This window comes from Protobothrops mucrosquamatus, unplaced genomic scaffold, assembly GCF_001527695.2.
Source record: "Protobothrops mucrosquamatus isolate PMUCROS unplaced genomic scaffold, P.Mucros_1.0 scaffold1122, whole genome shotgun sequence".
Taxonomy (NCBI): Eukaryota; Metazoa; Chordata; class Lepidosauria; order Squamata; family Viperidae; genus Protobothrops; species Protobothrops mucrosquamatus.
This window is the reverse complement of record NW_015387340.1, coordinates 1-22,133: the sequence shown is the minus strand read 5'-3', so window position 1 is coordinate 22,133 and position 22,133 is coordinate 1. Positions and strand designations below refer to the sequence as shown.

Here is a 22,133-nt window from a genome sequence, read left to right as displayed (position 1 = left end):
GTCTGGTCTACCTAGCAGGGCTGATGTTGGAGCTGTGACGGAGCTGATGGAGGTTAGTGTCAATGCCCTGTTCTGCTTCCCCAGGAAACCTGGATCAGTCTGTGGCTGTGCTCCATGCCAGCCAGGTCCAGCTGGCAAACTTGAGGCTGCGCCTGGCAGGACCCGGTGCCCTGAATCAGACGCTGGGCATCTTGGAACAGGAAGCGGAGCAGCAGCGGGCGTCACTGGAAGCCTTCGAACAAGACCTGGAGGAGATCCAGAGCGACAAGCAGAACCTAGAAGCCATTCTTCAGAGCCTGCCCAGCGGCTGTTAGAGCTGAAAGGAGGCTGGGGATGCCTGCAAAATTGCGTAGATTGAAGACTGGCACCGAGGGGATCAATACAGACCCTTTTTTTTTTTTAATGTTCACAGAATGCAACTGGCAAAAGAGGCAGACTGAGCCATCTTTGTCAGGGGCAGAGAATAGCTTGGGGCACCCTCTGTCGTTCTGGGCTGCCGAACCCACCGTGAGAATCAAACCCTGAAATGGAGATCTCCCAAATTTGCTGCCGTCATGAGGACTAGAAACCTGAAACAGCCATTTACTGAGAATTCCAGCTTTTCAGTCCAAGGGGTTTTGGACTCTGGTGCTAAAAAAAACAAAAGATTCTGAGATATTGGCAGAGATTTGAACCCTAATACAGAAAAAATGAAAATCGGGAGTAAATCGGGTGCAGAGATGTAGCATTTGCTTGTGATGGATTCCAGTTCTTCTGGTTCAGAAGTCTGAGAAATATTTAAAGAGAAATTCTCATTTATCTTGTTTAAGGCAAGCTTAAAAAACAAACACACCAACAACAAACGCAAGCAATGTCTCTTAGCTGGGAAACTGACCAGAGCCGCAGTGATGAAATTGACCAGACTCAAAACTCTGAAATTGACCGTATGAAATTGACTAGACCCACATTGATGAAACGGACATGAACACAGCGTGTGAAATATCAGATCCAGACTCTGATATTTACCCATCTCTTGTCCTGAAAATACGCCTTGGCCAACCAAGACCCAAACCTGCCATGCTTTATGATGCAAACTGTGAGCGCTTCTCTCCCTGTTGAACATTGGCCCGGCCAATCTTTCTCGCATTCAGCAATCTGGAATTCATTAGCTTGCTGGCACGGAAAGTTCGGCTTAAGAGAGAAACTCTGCAGTTAACGTTCATCCATATAATCGGGAAAGCTTTATCTGAATTTCTAAGAATACAGGATATGTACTGTACGGACATGTCTTTTAATCTATCTCTTTTCTTAACCCCAGCTCCTCGATTCTGCTTTAAAATTGCAACGAGATCTTATAGCTGACGGTGGGAATGTTTACAAATGCCTTATTTATTTATTTTCCCCCAGCCTGGGCGGGACTCTGGAATTTTATTTGTAAGGATCAGCAAATGGAAGGCTAACTCCACATTACGCCCATCTAACCCCTAGAGGGATTATTATCCTCTTTACATCCTAATTCCCCGCATGCATAAATCGATCGATTTACATTTTAAATATTTAAATGACGCCTTTGGTGCTGGCTCCCGAAAGAACTAGACAAAAATTGCTCAGCAAGAATACCAAGTGGTTCAAATTAACAGCCACACCGTTCCCTTAAGATTAATTTTAGGCTGGGTTAATAACACTATATTTAGCTGTGAGCCATGATGGGTTGGGTTGGCCTGACGTGGTAATCCCTAAACTATGATTTAGAGGCTCCGATGGGTGTGCTGACACCAATCAGACCATAAAGGAAAATTTATATCTTCAGTTGTTAAGTTAGTAACCCGGTTGTTAAGTGAATGTGGCTTCCTGATTGACTTTGCTTGTCAGAATGTTGCAAAAGGGGACCCCGTGACCCCCAAAGGGACACTGCAACCGTCCTAAGTACATGCCAGTTGCCAAGCCTCTGAATTTGGATCACGTGACCCCTGGGGATGCTGCAACGGTCGTAAGTGTGAAAAAATGGTCATCAGTCCCTTTTTTCAGTGCCCTTGTAAATTCAAGCAGTCGCTAAATGAACTGTAGTAACTTGAGGACTGCCTGTATCCAGCTTCTTGATCTCTTTCACAAGCAGCTATCGACTCTTTGGGCAGCTGCAATAAAGGAAAGCTTTATTGAAAAATAAAGCTTTAAAGAAAAAGGGACTTGGGAGGGAAGAGGAAAAACCTGATTCGGCTCCTGGATCTGCAGGGGACCTACGTGATGGGCAGGGTGGAGGAGACACCGGTGTCTGCTCTCTCCGTCCTTGACGAAGTTGACAGAGGTCTCCAGGAATGCAGCTGATAATAAGTGCTGCGTTGGGCCGTTCAGATGGTGATTCAGAATCTTGGCTTAACCAAGTTGGGTGGGGGTCAGGAAGGGCCTTGGCCAATGCCTGCTGAGTTGCATTTCTGAACAAACAAAAAAATATTCCCAGGAAATTCGAAAGCAGAATAGAACAGGGATGAACTTTTCCTTTCTTTCTTTCTTTCTTTCTTTCTTTCTTTCTTTCTTTCTTTCTTTCTTTCTTTCTTTCTTTCTCTCTTTTCTTCCTTCTTTTCTCTCTTTCCTTCCTTTCTTCTTTCCTTGCTTCCTTCTTCCTTCTTTTTATCTTTCTTTCTTTTGTCTATCTTTCCTTCTGTCCTTTCTTTTCTCTTTTCCTCTCTCATTTTTCTTTATCTATTTCTCTCATTTTTTCTTCTTTCTTTCTTTCCTCCATCTCTCATATCTTTTCTCCTCCCTTCCTTCTCTCGGGTCTTTCCTTCCCTCCCTCTTTCCTGTCATCTTCCTTTCTTCCCATACATCCCTCCCTCCTTCCCTTCCTTTCTATATTCCTTCTCTTTCTTTTTTTTCCTTCCTTCCTTCTTTCTCTTTTTCCCTCCCTCCCTGTTTCCATCCATCCATCCATTCTTCCTTTCTTGTGTCTGCCTTCAGACCTCAATCTACACCTAATCAACACAGCAGGGCACCTTCTCAAGTGTTGTGTGACCTAACTCCTCTCTTAGGAAGTTGTGTGAACCAGTCATCACACAAGACATGGAAAAAAATAAGGGGGGGAGCGGTTGTCACCACACCATATCAGAAAGCAGCTTCCTCAACTGCTTAGGCTTAGCCTGAGCCTATTTTGTGAACACACAACCAACAAACCTCCCCCCCCCCCCGCAAACCGAGCCTGTGCATTGTAGAACTTCCCAAAAGCATATTTTTATTTCAGCCAAGTTAGGAAACAGACAGCCCGGAGCAAGGGGAAGTTAACAGCATAACAGAGTTGGAAGGGATCTTGGAGGTCATCTGGTCCAACCCCCTGCTCAGGCAGGAGACCCTCTCCCATTCCAGACAACTGGTTGTCCGATCTCTGCTTAGAAACCTCCAGGGATGGAGCACCCACACCTTCTGCAGGCAAGCCCTTCCGCTGATTAATTGTTCTCACTGTCATGAAGTTTCTCCTTCGTTCTAAGGTTGTTTGGCCCCCTTGGGGGAACCCACGTCTTGCGTTGTGTGAAAGTAAGTTCCTGGTGACTATAACTCTCGAAGCGCCTCCATCAGTGCCCGCAGCAAGGCATTCCTGGCATAACCCAGGAAGGGGTTAACTTGCCAGCCTGCTTTGCAACGGCAGAGGGAGGGGGAGGGAGGCCCCAGCCGTGGGGCGCTGGCCAAGCCTTCCTCCCCCAATCCCAGCAGAGGAACCGCCACTCACTCAACCCGACTTGTGAATGGCTTCATTGAAGAGGAATGGGCTGGCTTTAAGTGCACAAAAGTCCGAGTCCCTCTTGGCTTGGCAGTGGCGGAGACGGGAGAAAAGCAACACAACGTGCGGGCTAGGAGAGAGAGAGAGAGAGAGAGCTTCCAGCCAATCCCCCCACCCCCACCCTCCACGACCGGCCACCAGGATCCCACCATGTCTGTGATGCTCAACGATGCCCCCCAAGGTACGTGGGGCGAGGGGAAGGGTCCCTGCATGGGTCTGTGGGCGTGCAAGTGTGCAAGCGGTGGTGTTGGAGAACTTCAAAAGCGCACCAGTTGCTTCCCGGACACACACAGTTGCTTGTGGTGAATGCAGAGGGGGTCTTTTTTTTAGGGGGCACAGTTTCAATCTCCCTCCCCCCTCCCACTCCTTTAAAGGATGATCAGGTTTGCTATTTCCTTCTCTCTCCTCTTTTGACTTTGAGATGGGAAATCTTCTCAAGAAAAAGATTCTTTTTTTTCTCGATGGGATGTCATATTTGGGGTTGAAAGAGAGCGGGGAAAAAAATCTGATCTGCTGCACTTGTTCAGTCGGTGATTTCTCTCGACTTTTCCGGCAGGAGGAAAAGCACTCCGTCTACTGAAAGCTGAACAAGAAGGGAGGTTAGAAGAAATCAACAAAGTAAGTCCCACAGTTGCTTCTCTGTGACTTTTTCCTCTCTTTCTCTCTTGTCACCTCGAGCGCACATTCACACAACCTGGATTAACCGGGTCAGCAACAAACCTTGCAAAATCTAAGTACGCAATTTGTGGCACTTTCTTGATTTGGGTAGTGGAGCCAGACGAAAGGATGTCGACCGTTTTAAGCGAAACTCCGAATTGGGTTATTTCCCTTGGTTTGTCAATCATAGGTCCTATCCTTTTCTTGACCCAATCAACTGCCAACAGACTTAAAACTAGTGCACTGGTGTTCCTACGACGTTACCAGCACACTTTTTGTCAGTATTCAGTGAAAAAAGTCCCGACAAAAGACTTTGACCAGTCGGATCACCTATACATTGATGCAAGTTGAATGGGAACATTTAATCAGATTTTTGCTGAGTTGAGAGCCTACCCTTTGGTGACCAGACGGACAGAGGGTCCGTTTTGATTTCTCCCTGCTGATAATTCACAGAAAATAAGGATACAACTCATTTTCCAAAGCACCGGAAGGCAGAACAAGAAACAATGGATGGAAACTAATCAAGGAGAGAAGCAACCTAGAACTAAGGAGAAACAGTGAGAATAATTAACCAGAGGAATGGCTTGCCTCCAGAAGTTGTGGGTGTTTCATCACTGGAAGTTTTTAAAAAGAAACTGGACCGACATTTGTCTGAAACGATGTAGGGTCTCCTGCTTGAGCAGGGGGTTGGACTAGAAGACCTCCAAGGTCCCCTCCAACTCTATTCTATTCCAGATCTTTCAAGGACTTCCAGAGACCTTGTTGCCTATTCACCCTATCCCTTTTCCAGCCCTCATCTTTGCCAACAATCATATTTTCTAGTTAATTTATCATCCACTCACTTTCCGGTGCCCAAAGTCTGCTCAGGGATCCAGGAAACACTCAGTTTTCTGTTCAGTCTTTCTTTTCTTCTTTTTTTTTTAACCCTGTGCTTTTCTGGCCTTCTCCAAAGGATTAACTAAATCAGGGCATTTGGTGAGTTGCCAAGAAGAGAACAGGGAGGGGGGGGCAACCTCAAACTGACAGGAGGGAAGTTCAAAAGTTATGTTGGAAAGTAGGATTTCCCAGAAGGAACAGTGGAAGCTTGGAACCAACGTCCAGCTGAGTAAATGAGTTTAAACGTGCTTGGGATAAACACGCGTCCATCATCCGATAAAAAAATTTTAAAATCGAAATGAAAACAAATAAAATACTGTATAAATGTAATAACTAAAAAGTAATAAATAAACAGATGAAAAAAGCACATAACCTCCAAGGGCAGATCTGATGGACCACTAGGTCTTTTTCTGTCATCTATTTTTGTAAAGTGGCGTCAAGACAGTGCTGAATAAATGATATGTTAATAGCTGGCTCAGGTGCAAAAAAATAACCACTCCCTAAATATATATATATATATATATCTCCCTCTTTCTCTCCTTCTCTCTCTCTCCCTCTCTCTCTCCCTCTCGTTCTTTCTCTCCTTCTCTCTCTCTCTCTCTCTCTGTTTCTCCCTTTCTCTCTCTCTGTTCTCTGTGCTCTCTCCCTCTTTCTCTCCTTTCTCTCTCTCTCTCTCCCTCCCTCCCTCTCTCTTCTTCTCCTTCTTTCTCTCTGTCTGTGTTTCTCCCTTTCTCTCTCTCTCTGTCCTCTGTCCTCTCTTTTTCTTTCATCTCTCTCTCTCTCTCTCTCTCTCTCTCTCTCTCTCTCTCTCTCTCTCTCTCTCTCTCTCTCTCCCTCTCTCGGCCCAACTGTTGAAGCTTTATTTTGCACTTGCAGTATATAAAGCTCTCCGTTGTCTCGTGAAAACTTTTGGATGTGGGTTTGGGAGCAGAGGCCTGAAGAAACGTGGAGGCTGGCAATCAGACTTTGCGGCATGCAAGAAACCAGCCAGATCTGCACTTTCCGATCCCTCCCTACGTTTCAAAATGGATCACCCAGAGTAAAAGGCTCTGATTGTCCCCTGGCAGCTTCGGTTTTTCGGGAGAGAATGTGCTGGCTCTTAAAAAGAAACGCGTGGCTCTTGTTGATGCAATCTAAATGGATTTCAAAACAGCCCTCTGGCTTGAACTGCTGGATTATGCAAGCCACGGCTTTTCCTGTTTGGCATCAGCCTGCAAAAGAGGAAAAACCTGCTTGAAAAGTTTCAGGTAGTAACTTCCAGGAGTTCCTAGCCTTCCTGCTCAAAGGGTGCATTTTTTTAACCTTAAAAAAAATCCCTTTGGGGTAGGAGTTAAGAAAATATGTCTTTCTGTCTAGATTCTCAAAAGGACAAAAAGCGCCCAAATTTTATCCAGGTGACTGTGGCCGTAAGGGAGAAAACTGGTCGTAAATCGCTTTTTTCAATGCTGCTGTAACGTGTCTTCTTAGAAACCTCCAGGGATGGAGCACCACGACTTCTGGTGGCAAGCTGTTCCACTGGTTAATGGTTCCCACTGTCAGGAAGTTTCTCGTTAATTCTAGGTTGCTTCTTTCTTTGATTAGTTTCTACCTGTTGGTTCTTGTCCTGCCCTCAGGCACTTTGGAGAATAAGAGGAGGAAGAGGATTGTGGGGTCCTTGGTTGGTTTTTTTTTTTTGCAGATGTCATCACTGCACTGATGATGTTACCTCGTTTGGTAACGAAACGTCTGCAAGAAAACAACCAAGCTCAGAGAGCACCAAGGACGCCTGGTATAAGGTCTCCTGTTTTGGGCTGAGGGTTGGGCTAGAAGACCTCCAAGGTCCCTTCCAGCGCCACGCTTCTATAAATAGAGGGCTATCTGTTTTCCATTTGTCTGAATTGACTTTTCTTCTTATGCCTCCCACGGAGTCTAGTTCAGCTTCGCTCAGAGGATTGTTCTTTATCTCTGCTCAAGGCTCAGCCTTGGCCTCTGTAATCTCCACTTCAAGATAACTTTGTGGAAAACTGAGCCTCAATCTTAATTCAGGGACTGTTTTCTCTGCTTTTAATGCTGTGTTTTCTTTTTGGCAGTTTCTTTCCTTTTTTTAAAAAATTTTTTAACAGAACGGTCCAGTTTTTGCAACTGTTTTTTTTTCCCCCTGCAACACCCAACAAAGCTATTTTCATTGTTCGGTGTGAAGTGATTAAATCTGGCTTCCCCACTAAAATTGCAAAGGGATTCTGATAGCCTGCTGTAATATATACGGGTAATCCTCAGCTTAAAATCACAAGTGAGACCAAAATTATTGTAAACATGTTTCTATCTAGGCTACTTGAAAAGCAAGCCACTGGGAGATTTGACTGTTGCTTAAATCTCATGATAGCCTCCTTTTTTAAATCCTTTTTTCTCTCTGTTTCAGGAATTTCTCTGCGACCCAAAGTTTAGCGATGAAGAGGACCTGGAAGAAAAGCTAGTGGTTTTTAAAGGTGCTAGTCCACACTGAGTGAACCAGCTGCAGAAAAGCATTTTCTTTTGGGTTAAGGCCAGAAGCCCTGCAATAGTCCAGAGGATGGAGAAAGAAACAATGCGATGTGATAATCCCCAGTGTTATTACTTTGGATAGATCCATGCCTCTTAAAGCATGCTGGCTGGGGAATTCTGGGAGTTGAAGTCCATGCATTTTAAAGCATTCAGACTGAGGAATTCTGGGAATTGAAGTCCATGCATCTTAAAGTATGCTGGCCGGGGAGATCTGGGAGTTGAATCCCCATATCTGCAAAATACCCTGGACCAGACTTCAGTTACCCGGAGAATGAGAGTCCATCTAAACCAAGGAGATAGGAAATCTTTCTGTAGTCCTCTGGGATGGATAGAAACCAGTTTTTTATCTCCCTTTTTAGGGAGATTGGTGAGAATTTATTCTCTTTTTACCAGTCAAAATTATTTCTGAAAATTACTTCCGTTCACCCTCCTCTTTTTCTTCCCCTCTTCTTTTTTTAAGTGAAACTGAGGACATCTTAAAAGTCCTATTGTGCTCTCCTCCAGCTTGAAGTTCTCCAGATGTTTGAGGCCACCACCTCCTCTTCCCTGGCTCCAAACCCAGCACATCTGGAAGGGATTTTGCATCCCACCAGTGGCCAGGCCTCGTGGCCAAATCCGGTCTGAGGAACTGGCAATGGTGGCTAGTCTTTTTCAGCTGGGAAGCAAGATTATCTGTCAAGAATGTGTCTTTGGCTACAAGATCAGGGCGTGGATGAGGGATGGGAATATTATTGTTGCCAGTGCAACAGATGGGATAGAAACCTCTGATTTTTAAACACATATGGGCTCCTTCGAGATCTCATAGATTACGCCCGTATATTAGATGGTTTCACCCCCCAAAAAAAGATGTTTAGCAACTGTTCGAAGTTATGACGGTGCTGAAAAATGTGACTTACAGTCTTCACACACTTCATCTGTTCTCATGCAAAGGAAAACCACTTTTATCCAATTTGGGGTATCTTAGTGGTTAGGGAAACCCTAATTTAGGGTGTTGTGGAACCGATCTGCTGAGACTGCAAGAAGTCCAAGACTGCAAAGGGTCTTCCCAGATCTTCTGGGCGCAAAACGGATTGGAGAAGCCAGGGCGGTTTTCTCCTCTTAAAGTATTCTGTCTTTTGTTTTTCCATGAGCAAATTCTGGGAAGTGTTGAGCAGCAACACCACCCAAGAATTTGAACCTTCAACTCATTTGTGTTAAGCCAGGAAGAGCAACAAGAGGCAAGGATTAACATAACCAAGCATTCAGCAGATTGTTGGGAAACGCTTAAATGATCCAGTTTAAGCCTGTTTTATGGATGGATCAGGTGCATTTTTATGATATGCCCACAGGTCAAAGGAAGGCATGTTATTGTACAGTGTAAAAGTGTGATAAACAATAAGGGAATGGGGTTTTAGGTTTTGTAATTTGCCTTCCTTCCTTCCTTTCTTCCTTTCTTCCTTCCTTCCTTCCTTCCTTCCTTCCTTCCTTCCTTCCTTCCTGTCTTCCTTCCTTCCTTCCTTCCTTCCTTCTCTCCATTCCATTTTTCCTTCTTCCTTTCTTTCTTTGTTCCCTCCTTCCCTCACTCTTCATTTATTTATTTCGTTTTTTCCTCCTCCTTCCTCTTTTTTCTCTCCACCCTCCATTTTTTTCTCCTTTCTCCTTTCTCTATCCTTTTTTTCTTCTCCTTCCTTTCTCCTTCCTCCTTTCTCTTTTTTCCTTTCTCTTCTTTCTCTCTCTCCCTGCCCTTCCTTCTTCTTCCATTATTCTTGTAAGATCAAGCACCCAGCCTGATCTCCCAGGAAGAACCAGCTGCATTTGAAGCCTACGTTTCTCTGAAAACAGCAGAAAACAAGCATCAAAGTAAAGCTGCATTGAACAAAATAAAATAGCCGGCAGGAACAGGAAACAAGTCAAGGGCATTTTCCAGCCTCTTGGCATGGGGATCTTCAGATCTTTCAAAACAGGGAAGTACGTGTTGCAAAACAAAAAGGAGCCTGGAAGAAAAAAAAGAGTGAAAACTGGAATATTTTCCCAGCTGACTAAACTGGATAGCATTTATTCACAAGTGAACTTCAGATATTTTTCCTAATCTAATGGAAGCCCCCCCCTTTTTTTTTTGCTCTGTTTCAACCCCAAAGATTACGAGAAAAAGAGAGAGAAAAAGAGACAAAACCCTTTCTTGCAGAGGTTTACCATCTCAACGTCACAGCCTCAAAGGAAAAGCGGAGGAGGAGGGAGAAGAAAAGAACAGGTCCAGCCATCCTTTTCTCCAAACCAATTATAATAACGGCTCTCAGGAAGAAGCAATTGGGTGCAATTGCACAGATGACAGCAAACTGGATGAGGGGGACCGAGTTAATTTGCCCCCAGCCATAGCAAAGATTTTGTAGGGGAGAAAAACAAAGGATCAACATTATTTTTGATAGCCAGTCCAAGAGCAGAGGTGGGCAAGAGGGACGATAGGACTGTGGGGAAAAGAATCTTATAACCCATAATGCACCTTCTCTGGGCTCTTGAGCAGCTTCCTCAGTTCCTCAAGCGATCGCATCAAATGCATCAGAAGCAACTTGCTTGCAGACTCCTTGCGATGATTTGTGCTTGCTGCAAAGATTGCATGGGGGGGGGGAATGCAGCATCCAGCCCCTCCTCTTAGTCCCTCATGGTTTCACTTTCATATGTGTAGTCTCTGAGCTCAACATTTCTATCGTTAAGTAAGACGGGGGGGGGGGAAGGTTGGACTAGAAGACCTTGAAGGTCCCTTCTAACTCTGTTATTCTACCTTGGTGTGTTCCAGAGGATGAGCTAATCTCCGTTTCTCTTTTCTAGAAAAATACATGGAATTCGACCTGAATAATCAAGGCGAGATCGGTAAGGTGTTCCTGTGGTCAAATGACCCCTTGAAAAGAGGAAAGGGGAGGGAGGAGAAGGGAGGGGGCTGTTCCAACAAGCGGGACTGGGGATCCTATTAAAAATTCTCCCCAAAAAATCTCCCAAAAATTAATGAAAAATTAATCTGTTAAATTTATAAAGTAAAATTAATTAAAATTGAACACTAACAATCACCACAAAAATTAACTAACAGTCGGCGGGACTCAGGCGTTCCTCTTCCCGCCCTATATTTAAGTTTATTATAATAAATAAATAAATAAATAAATTTAGGGTGTGTAAAAGGACCTGTACACAGGTGGGAGGTACACCCGCCTGGTCTCTGATTTTTAGTGAGCTCCCCCATCTGCAGGCGTTAAGTCTTCGGCCTCCGGCTGTTGTTCCTTGCAGATCTCATGTCGGTGAAAAGGATGATGGAAAAAATGGGGACGCCCAAGACCCACTTGGAGCTGAAGAAGATGATCTCCGAAGTCACCGGGGGGATCAGCGAAACCATCTCGTATCACAATTTCATCACCATGATGCTCGGCAAGCGGTCGGCCGTCCTCAAGCTGTGAGTATCCGAAAGAGGAGCAAAGGCGACGGAAAGGACGCAGTGTTTCCAAAGAGGGCGTGTTGAATATTAGCCACCTTTGCTAGCTTGCCAGCTGCTGCCCAGCCACGATGGTGCCTCGGAAACATGGCTGCAGGAACCCTCGGCAAAACTCTTAAGCCATTGTCCAAATTCATCACTTCTCGCCCCAGCCTTTTGGTCAGCCAGTTCAAACATTGACCCACAACCTTTATTAATAATCCAGGGCTACAAAATGGATTAAATCTTAAAAGTATTGTATAACAATGCTGGTGGCTACCTTGCCCTCAAATCCTTCCATGTTTTCCTTCCTTCCTTCCTCCCTCCCTCCCTCCCTCCTTCTTTTCTTTCTTTCTTTCTTTCTTTCTTCCTTCCTTCCTTCCTTCCTTCCTTCCTTCCTTCCTTCCTTTCTTTCTTTTTTTCTCTTTCTTTCTTTCTTTCTTTCTTTCTTTCTTTCTTAAATTTTTATGTCATCCACCTCTCCTATAAGGTGACTTTGGGCAGTTTAATGAAGGATTGACAATACAGATACTCCCTAACTTAAAATCATTCATTTAGTGACAGTTCAAAGTTGCAACAGCACTGAAAAAAAGTGACTTAGGACCATTTTTCCCACCTATGACCGTTGGAGCAGATTCTCTTAACAACCCTGTTACTAACTTAACAACTGCAGGGATTCAAATTAAGAACCATGACAAAAAGGTGCATAAAATGGGGCATACTTCAGTTAGCAATTGCCTTGCTAACCTCCTCAAGTCCTTGTTTATTTATTTAAATTTGTTAGCCACAAAACGTCAGAGAACCGAAGTTGACACCCCATCAATGGAGACTCCCCCACCCCAGCTAAGACGAAAAGCTATTTTGCTAAAGATGCGTTGCTTTAAAAAGCTAAAATGCAAGAAGAACAAGAATCGCAGGAACAAACTACGCATTGTCTTTCGGCCCGCGTCTCGGTTTTCATTTCTGTTCCAAATGTTGAATTCTGGACAGGGAACAATAACTCCGAACTCTGTGTGGGCACAAGAGAGTTGGCTCCCATTACCAAAACTTTCCAATTCCCCTCCCGTCCCCTCCTCTTTGCCCTCCGGCTTGTGTCCTTCCTCCATGGCTGACCAGGCCATTCACTCCAAGATTCTCAAGAGGGAAACCATCGGTTGTGATGTTAGAAGAACCTTTAAGTGGTGTGGGTTAGAGTCAGCCAACTAGGGAAGTGAGGTGAAGCAGTCTAGCCATTCTCAGCAGAGAAAGTTGGAGAGGTTGGGAATCTACAGGACATCGCAGGTGAGTAACTCTTTTACTCGGTTATTCAAGCCCCAGAATTCCCCAGCCAGCCATACTTTAAGATGGCTGGACTTCAACTCTTAGAATTCCCCAGCCAGTGTGCTTTAAGCTGGTGGATTTCAGTATTCCCCATCATGCTGGCTGGCGAACATGCTGGCTGGGCGATTCTGGGAGTTGAGGTTGAGAATCATCTTGAGGTTGAGGATCACTGCTCTAAGAACAAAGCAAGCGGTTCCATTAATTCTCCACTCCTTTTCTGTTCTTTTCTTTCAGGGTCATGATGTTTGAAGGCAAAAGTCAGGAAACCGCCCCCAAATTTTCGGGTCCCCCTCCAGAGAGAGATCTCTCAAGTCTTCCTTAAAGGGATAAGAAAATACGGAACATTTTCACCTCTGACCATGACCGCAAGATCTCTGCTCCATTGCTTTTAAACCGGCCCGTTTTAAAGACTCCATCCAAAGGACCTGCAAGCAAAAATCCACAGGATGTCAAAATGCCACAGAATGATTTTTATTCTCAATTCTAGCAAGCCCCATCATTCTCCAGAATGGGAGCAAAATCCAGGTTTCAAGGGAGGTTTTTCAACAGATCCGTGCTCTCCAAAGCACTCCTTTTTCTCTCAAACCTGAAACAATTCAGAAGTTCTTCACCATCACTTCAAAGCAAAAAGGAAAAATCAGAGACGTTTTAGCCTGGATTTAGAATCAGTCCTAAGCCAGATGGGGCGGACTTGAGTGACATCGTGGTTAGTTTTGGAGTTGGGGGTCTACAAATGAAAAAAAAAATCGGTTTTGCAGAACAACCACAAAAGTTCTCAATGTTTTCTCAAAGTAGCTTTCCTGATTTCTGAAGATCTTTTCCTTCTGTCATTCTTTAAAATGCAAACATTTTTCTAATCTTGGTTTCTTGTTCAAGCCAATTCGACGCCTTTCCTTGATCAGATCAGTGTGGCTTCTCCTTCTCAATACAGGCAGTTCTTGACTTATCATTCATTTAGCGACCTTCAGAGTTACAATGGCACTGAAACAAACCAGTCTTCGCACTTAGGACTGTCGTAGCAACCCCCCGGCTGTGTGATTAAAATCCAGGTGCTTGGCAACCGGCATTCATTTATGATGGTTGCAGTGTCCCAGGATCTCTTTGTGACCTTCCCAACTAGCCCCCAACAAGCCAAGTCAATGGGGGAAGCTGAATTCATTTAATGACCGTGCAACTCAACCACTGCAGTGATTCGCTGAAGAACCATGGCGAAAAGGTCATAAAACTGGGTGCGACTTACTTAACAACTGTCTTGCTTAGCCATGAAAATTCTAGTCTTAATATTGTGGTCATAAGTCAAGGACTACCCTGTGTGAGTTTTGGAATAAGAAACATTGGGCTGTGGAGTTGGGTTTAGTCATCTTAAGGTGCTCTCCTTCTTTTAGCGATTGAGTTGACCCATTGAGGTCAAGTCTCTGTTGAGTGACTGGACTCTCATCAAGGTTCTTTAGTTTTCTTGGTATCAATACAAAGCAATTTGCCATTTACTTCTATTGTCTCTCTTTTTTTCAACTTCCCAGTCCAACCATTTAGCCTTTAGAGGGGGGGGCGTGTCTCCTGGTCGTCTCCCATTGAAACGCTAACCAGCTTCAACCCTGCTTAGCTTTTTCCAAGGTCTGCCAGAGATGGCTAGAGGCGCCCCCTGCTGACTTTCAACCCAAATGAATCTATACAGTTAGACTCACAGGGTCCACTAAATAAATCAGATTCTGGCTTCTGAGGTGTATATCATGGACACCAGTGAAAAATATCTTGTTTGTAAGAGGATTCATGCAACATGCTAAACTCAGGATCATGGCTGTATTCACACAACCTGATTTCAGGCATGGCGCCCTCTCCCAATGCACCATAGACCACTAAGTGCATTTCAGCCTAATGTGTTGTGTAAACTCTGGGGAGATGCGTTATTTCGGCTCCTTCAGGTACGAAAATCCAGCTCTGTTGTGCACAGACTTTCCTGATTATGTTGTCAGGGGTTCTATCTTATCGTCTTTGCTATGATGTCCTTCATTTAATACTATCTGGGTTCACACATTGCACAAAGCCACAAAACTATTATTTGGGTTTAGCTTCCTGTTTAGTGTTAACCCACGAGGTTGCAAACCCAAGGCTTAGAAGTCAGTGTGCCAGATCAATCTACCCAATGGTGGTTTATTCAACCAACTTTAATCAAGTCTTGGCTTAGCAACATGGGCAAAACCAAGCTACATGGACTGTGGGGAACACTTGTTGTCTGGGATGTCTTCAATGCTGGCTGTTGAGGGGTGTCCAGAAGGTGTGAATGAAAAAAAATTACTGAACTTCAAGCTACCACATCTAGTAACATAAATCCTACAATGTAAATGGATTTGGAACTCAAGAGTTTCCATTGACCTGCTCATACAAGGAGAAACTGCATCCAGTTCTGATCACAACAATATAAAAAAAGATGTTGAGACTCCAGAAAGAGTGCAGAGAAAAGCAACAAAGATTATTAGGGGACTGGAGGCTAAAACATATGAAGAACAGTTGCAGGAATTGGGTATGTCTAGTCTAGAGAAAAAAAGGACTAGGGGAGACATGACAGCAGTGTTCCAATATCTGAGGGACTCCTACAAAGACAATGGGGTCGAACTATTTTCCAAAGCAACAGAAGGCAAGACAAGAATCAGTGGTTAAAAACTAACCAAGGAGAGAAGCAACCTAGAACTAAGGAGAAATTTTCTGACGGTGAGAACAATTAATCGGTGGGACAACTTGCCTCCAGAAGTTGTGGGTGCTCCAACAGTGGAGGTTTTCAAGAAAAGACTGGACAGCCATTTGTCTGAAATGGTATAAGCTCTCCTGCTTGAGAGGGAGGTTGGACTAGAAGACCTCCACGGTCCCTTCCAAATCTATTATTCTATGTTCTGTGAAACTCCAGGGACATCTGAATCTGGACCAAGGATTCTAGCACTTGGGAGAAGGGCTAGGAACTATCAACTGATCCTCTTATTTTATAGGAACATCTATATTGTCTGAATTGGTATAGGGTTTCCTGCTTGAGCAGGGAGTTGGATTATATGACCTCCAAGGGTCCCTTCCAGCTCTGTTATTCCACGTTCTGGGGAATAATAAGATTGGAAGGTCTTTTATATTCTAAGTGCCATGTTCACCCAAGCTAATGTTGCCCTGGTTTTCAGAGGTATGATAGCTCATTAACCTCAAGCCAGCAGGAAAGTTCTCTGAAGCCGTTGATATTTATTGAACATTCATAGCGGTCCTTTCCTGAATGTCTTGTCCTGCTTTTTTTCTATTTCATCTTAATATGAAGGGTTGGTGACTTGGTTTGGGACCCTCTTTCCTAAGCTTGTAAATCCCTAATTTTCCCTAATAAAACAGTAGCAGTGCAGTCATGCAGTTGGTTTCTCTTATTCCTTGACCTGGCATCAAGCGAAGATATTGCAAATTCTGCAATTATTCCTCTTGAGCTCAACAATCGGTCATGGGATGGTTGTGTGCCAATATTTTAATCCTGTTAATTAAATCGTCGTTAATTGGATCATCAAGAAGGGCCAGTAGACAGCACGGGTCCACCTAATGTCTATCAGGAGTTGAATAGAAAGGTTTAAACACGATGAAATAGTCTTATATTTTATTACGTTTTGCTTTCCTCCCCTTTTAGAAATCTATCTTACTATAGATTTTCCTAAGTGTTAGAGCCTTCAGCCTCCTGAACGTGCTGAGAATTCTTCCTACATCTATGTCCTCGTACTTTTGTTTCCATCTCCTTAGCACTAGCCATAGAGTTGACCAAGCGGAAGAGCGCCGATACCGGAAAGACGTCACTTTTTTTCTTTTCTTTCCCGCACGAAGGAACGGAGCGTCCGGGACTCCCGGCCGCGCTAGGAGCAGCAGCGGCGGCGGCATCTCCTATTTTCCACCCCTCGGCCTTCCCTCCCTCCTCTCGCCACACCCCTTTCCTTAGGCGTCAACCCGCAAGGCGCGCCTAGAGCGTCGCAGGAAGCGGAAGCGCCGCGCGTCCGTTACTTTCTCCTTCCCCTCCGTGGAAAAAGCGGGGATGTGAAGAGCGGGCGGCGCGTGTCCAGGCTGCCAGCGCCCGGGCGGCGGCGGCGAGATGGGCGACGACATGGACGTCATCCCCGAGCGGGAGATGAAGGTGAGGCCGGGCTTCGACGGAGGCCTTGGTCGGGGCTGAGGGGAGCAGAAGGAACCGGGGATTAGGGTTTTTAGTGCCCCCCCAATTTCCCTCCCCCGGGTTCGTTATGACGTTTGGCGGCTCCTTTAATAAGTCTGGGGGGGGGAGAGTCGCCCCTCTCCTCCCCCCATTATTCCTTCACCACCTTCTTTCCTCCTGCACAACAGCCCTGCCAGGTAGGCCAGACAGAATAAAGCTCCCAAGATGTTATTGAATTGAATTGAATTGAATTACACTATACCACACTATACTGTTGTATTTATTATATTTATTATATTATATTACACTATATTACACTATACTATTGTATTTATTGTATTGTATTATATTATATTACACTATGTTACACTATACTATTGTATTTATTGTATTATATTATACTACACTATACTATACTATTGTATTTATTGTATTATATTATACTACACTATACTATTGTATTATATTATATTACACTATACTATACTATTGTATTTATTGTATTATATTATACTACACTATACTATTGTATTATATTATATTACACTATATACTACACTATACTATACTTTTTTGTTATTTTATTTCACTGTATTTAATTTCCATTTTCATTCATTATTTGGTAAATTTCTATGCTGCCCCTCTCGCTACCCAAAGCGACTTTAGTTGCTTTCCAAGTTGGATCCACTGTGGGGTCTTTGGACAGCCTCTCCCCCCCCCCCCGCCAATTAAAAATAAAACAAAAAGAATTATCCCGATTTGGGTAACCTAAACGTTTTCCAAGCCTAGAAGTTGGATTTACTGCCCCCCCACACACAATCCCACCCTCAAAAGAATAATCCTGTCTTTGGTTATCTAAAGCGGTTAAGCAACAGTTACTTTTTTAACAGTTGGGAAATAGAACATAGAACCATCAGGCTGGTAGGGATTCTATTCTCATTCAAGTCAGCTACTGCAGTTGGAAGGGACCTTGGAGGTCTTCTAGTCCAACCCCCTGCTCAAGCAGGAGATCCTATACCATTCCAGACAAATGCTTCTTAAGGGCTCTCATGAATGTTTCTCTTTCTAGTAAGGCTTCTAATACCGTGCTTTTCCGGCAGGATTTTCAATTCCGGGCCCTGAAGAAAATCCGGATCTTTGAAGCCCCCGAGGATCTGCCCAAGGAGCGTGGCAACCTGCTGGTTGTGTCCAACAAATACGGGCTGACGTTCACCGGTTGTGCAGCTGGACTGCAGGTCTTTCACACGAAAAGCCTGCTTATGCAGATTCAGGCTGGGGATTCTCCTAATAAAATAGGTGAGATTTATATTGGATTCTCCCTCGTGTTCCGCTTTAGCTGGTTGGCTGTTTGTTTGATGGAATAGGTGCCATTAAATCAGTGTCAGCTCTTAGTGACCGTAGAGATAGATTATCTCCATGAAGCCTAGTTCTTCGGGTCTTCAAAAGATGCCTCCATCACCATATAACTGAATCACTCCACCTTGCTGCTGGACAGGGTGCTTGCAAAATGTCCAGCATCTGGGCTGATGGCGCCTCCAGAAATTGTAGGTGCTCCAACACTGGAGATTTTTAAAAAGAAATTGGACAGTCATTTGTCTGAGATGATAGAGGGTGGAAACTTATCAAAGAGCAGTAGAGGTTTTTTCAACTTTTCCTTTCCTTTTATTTCCACAGTAGAGAATATCCACGGCCTTTTTGTTCCCACAAAGTTTTGGGTGCATCACTTGGCGCTCAGCTGTGATAACCTTACGCTGTCGGTCTGCATGGCCTCCAGCGAAGTTGGCTCTTTCGTTGGCTTTTTCGACGTCCGCACTTTTGTGAATCAGGTGAGCTGCCCGCTTTAAACCCGGTTATCATTTGGTGCGTTATCCCAAAGGTGCTTTTATTCTGAAACCAGCTGGACTCTCTGATTCCTGTGTGTAGGTTTGAGCAGTAAAATTTCCAAACTGCCACTTAAATGTATGATTTGATCTTTTGTGCCTGATGTTATTCTAGCCAACTTCTCATATCATCCTCCTTCTCATTACCCTGTAATTTTGCCAACAGGCTAAACAGCAAAAACGGCCATTTGCTTATCAAAAGATGCCAGGCGCGCTGGTCAACGACCTCAAGTGGAATCCAGTGAATGCCTCCATGTTAGCTGTCTGTCTGTCAGATGGGAGTGTCTCCGTCCTGCAAGTGACGGAGACCGTAAAGGTGTACGCCACACTTCCTGCTTCAGTGGCTGTTACATCCGGTGGGTCACATGGTCTCATCCCCTCACCCAAATTCATTTTAGTTATCTGGTTTTTTATTCATATATTTGTACTTATTTATTTATATCTCACCCTGTTATTTTTTATAAATAACTCCAGGCAGTGCACATACCTAATTGTCCTCTTCCCCCATCCTATTATCCCTACAACAACTACTCGGTGGGGTGGGGTGGGGTGGGCTGAGAGAGGGACTGGCCCAAGTCAGCCAGCCAGCTTTCGTGGCTAAGGTGGGACTAGAACTCACCGTCTCCTGGTGATTGGCCCAAAGTCACCCAGCCGGCTTTCATGCCTAAGGCAGGATTTTGGCCCATTTTCTAGCCTGGTGCCTTAACCATTAGATCAAACTGGGGAGGCCTCAGCGAAGAACCAACTCATGACCCTGGTTTACAATACCAGTATTCTGACGACTAAGCTAGGTGGGACTACAGCTTCTATCTTCTCAGCCTGATTAACTGGCTTGATGAACCATATCTGAAGTGTCCTTGATTGGCACAAGGCTGGACAAAAATTGCCCTGATTCCTCTCAACAATGGGTTGCTCTGTTAAGATTTGAGAGGCTAGTGGGTGTAATAATTAATGTGTCAGTTTTTTAAGGCTTTTTTATTGAAATAAAGTTGTTTTTTCCCCAGTGTGTTGGAGTCCTAAAGGGAAACAGCTGGCAGTAGGCAAGCAGAACGGCACAGTCGTCCAGTATCTGCCAGTAAGTCTTAATTGTGGATTAATTCACAGAATAATTAGCTCTGGATAAGTTGGAACTTCTTAAGTGCTGCATCAACAGAGAAAAATACGGTCGAACTGTGTTGTTTCTTCTGTTTTTCAGAACCTGCAGGAAAAAAAAACCATTCCTTGCCCTCCGTTCTATGTGGCGGATAATCCTGTCAAGGGTACGAATTTAGTGATATTTCAGTAGGAGCCTGGTGGGCCTTTTTTTTCTCTTAATTTTAACGCAAGTTTCTAATAGCTAAATTAGGCCAGGTAAACCTGACATGGAATAGAAAGTACAGTGCTTGGTTTGGAGAAATAATAATTTTTAGAGGAGGTTTAAAAACGCAAAGGTAAAATCTAGGAACGATTTCCAGACAAATCCAAACAATTTCACTAATTTTTTACAGGCCGCCCTCTTCCTGGTCATCTATCTCTTCCTAAAAAGCATCTTCCCCAAAAGGGATAATGTAGAATTCGATGGATCAATAAAAAGTCCACTTTGTGGCCAGGCACCTCAATAAAACTCTTGTATAATAATCTTTTTTATTGTTCTTTTCCAGTCCTGGATGTGTTGTGGATCGGCACTTACGTCTTCACCATCATTTACGCCGCTGCCGACGGGAGCTTAGAAACCGCCCCTGAAGTGGTTATGGCTCTATTGCCAGTAGGTATCCACCAAGGATACGGTTGTGCCAGATCTTGCTTTTAAAAAAAAAAGAAGAAGAAGATGAGAAACTAAGTTGTTGCTCTTCTCCCTCTTCAGAAAAAAGAAGAGAAGAGACCTGAAATATTTGTAAACTTTATGGAGCCTTGTTACGGGAGTTGCACCGAGAGATTACATCACTACTTTCTTAACTATGTTGAAGACTGGTAAGCATCGATAGGAGAGAATATATGTAGCCCAGGGTTGAACTGTGAGGTCCTTGGCATTCTCTGAGCTGTTAGCCTACTAGACAAGATCAGTGCTACTGTGACTTGCTCCCTGCTTATATACAGTAGCTTGATTGTTTTCTTGCAGACGTTTCATGACCCAACTAGGTAACGTCATCAATGCTGGAAGGAAGTGGAGTTTGCTTTCTGTTTTTTCCTAAAGACGTTCACTTGTATCCACCATTCCAAACAAATCTTCCACCACAATGTCAGGTGTTTCTTTCCTGTTTGTGGGCTGATCGGATCTCTGGCTTGCTCAAAGATATGCATAAGTTGTTCTTTTCACAGGAAATCTGAGTGAGAACTTAATTTGTTCTTTGCGCTAAGATTTTCCTTGAATTTTCACATTTACGTGGGTTTTTTTCTTTATCCCCAGGGATCTGGTTTTATTAGCTTCTGCCGCTTCCACAGAAGTCAGCATCCTTGCAAGACAAGGGGATCAGGTAATTCTCTTCCCACGTTATTCTAGTAGCTCAGGCAGAGTAGATCTTTTGATAAGAAGAGAGGGGGGGAAAAATCACATCCTGGATTCTTACGATAGAAAAAAGCAGGAGAAAAAACACAGCTATATCTGTCCAGCCTATCCTAAGTTCACTTTTTTTTCCAGTGCCGTTGTAACTCAGAATGGTTACTAAGTGAACTGTTGTAAGTCAAGGGCTGCCTGTAGTCACGGGTTTGTGTGCTTGAGGGCTTGGCTGTTGCAAAGCACATTTTGAAAACCAGATCAACTTCCATTGCAGACCAACTGGGAACTGTGGGTGTTGGAAGACTCCAGCCGCGCAGAGCTTCCCGTGACGGACAAAAGCGACGACTCCTTACCAGTTGGGGTAGCCATTGACTATAGCAACAACATGCCCATCACTATCAGTAAGTATGAGGACGATTCGTTTGGTCTGAGAAAGGCCAAAGGACTCGTAAAGACACCATCTACTCTACTGACGCCATTTGTTTTGTTTTATTAAATTTGTGGGCCTTCCACTGCTTTACTGAGCAGGTCTGGGTGGCTTGTGAGACTATAAATAACGGAATAAAACAATAGCAGTAGCACTTAGACTTATATACCACTTCACAGTGCTTTCGATCTAGCCCTCTTATATAGCAAACCCGGGCTGATTTCCTTGTTTAAGCCCTCACCCCGCCCAGGACGATTGCTCTCCAACAATCTAAATTAAATAAATAAAAACAAGGAAGAAGATCGTTCCAAAAAAGAGGGAAAAGTCCAGAAAAGTAGTCACTGACCAGAATTCTGTGAATTGAGGGAGTCCGATTTTTGTGCGACAAAAGTCAGCGTTAGTCTCTTAGCAATCGCATGGATTTCCTCTGTGACTGTTTTAAGTTAATGAAATGATTCAAATAGCTCATATTTCTTTTCTCCTGTGTAGAGGGACAGTTTAGCAAGGCAGAGGTAGAGTGAGGAAACAAGATGGTGTCCATTTGTGCAGACACGAAAGCAAAATTTAGCTGATCTGGTTAGTTTAGGAACGGCTAGCACTTCTCTGTGTTACTTACTTTTTAAGGAAGTGTTTTTGT

At 44.1% G+C, this 22,133-nt stretch overlaps 3 protein-coding genes across 3 annotated transcripts in view; all 3 read left to right on the top strand.

The window, feature by feature from the left end:
• The window catches only part of LAMC3 (laminin subunit gamma 3), a 29,416-nt gene extending 29,039 nt beyond the window's left edge, over positions 1–377 (top strand). Inside the window, exon 28 of the mRNA XM_015820335.1 lies at positions 85–377. Within this exon, the coding sequence (XP_015675821.1) occupies positions 85–314 (230 nt within the window). The 3' untranslated portion in view covers positions 315–377. The remainder of the gene's footprint in view (positions 1–84) is intronic.
• A 3,488-nt stretch (positions 378–3,865) lies between these two features.
• On the top strand, positions 3,866–13,637 carry AIF1L (allograft inflammatory factor 1 like). The gene is made up of 6 exons (XM_015820344.1): positions 3,866–3,929; positions 4,305–4,366; positions 7,680–7,746; positions 10,607–10,648; positions 11,057–11,219; positions 12,792–13,637. Exons 1-6 carry the CDS (start codon positions 3,899–3,901, stop codon positions 12,877–12,879), a joined length of 453 nt encoding a protein of 150 aa, XP_015675830.1. The 5' UTR covers positions 3,866–3,898; the 3' UTR covers positions 12,880–13,637.
• A 3,016-nt stretch (positions 13,638–16,653) lies between these two features.
• LOC107291341 (nuclear pore complex protein Nup214) lies at positions 16,654–21,470 on the top strand (the record flags this gene model as incomplete). Its single annotated transcript, XM_015820334.1, has 10 exons — positions 16,654–16,695; positions 17,814–18,009; positions 18,388–18,539; positions 18,760–18,949; positions 19,598–19,668; positions 19,789–19,852; positions 20,234–20,337; positions 20,437–20,543; positions 20,980–21,046; positions 21,344–21,470. Coding segments are annotated over exons 1-10 (1,120 nt in total), but the record flags the coding sequence as incomplete, so codon positions are not given.
• Between the last annotated feature and the right edge of the window lie 663 nt (positions 21,471–22,133).

What these genes read in the sequence shown, in the direction of transcription:
- AIF1L (XM_015820344.1), top strand. Translation starts at nt 3,899, where the DNA reads ATGTCTGTGATGCTCAACGATGCCCCCCAAG. An exon ending in GCTCAACGATGCCCCCCAAG is followed by an intron (nt 3,930 to 4,304) that starts GTACGTGGGGCG and finishes CTTTTCCGGCAG; the next exon opens with GAGGAAAAGCACTCCGTCTA. An exon ending in CGGTCGGCCGTCCTCAAGCT is followed by an intron (nt 11,220 to 12,791) that starts GTGAGTATCCGA and finishes CTTTTCTTTCAG; the next exon opens with GGTCATGATGTTTGAAGGCA.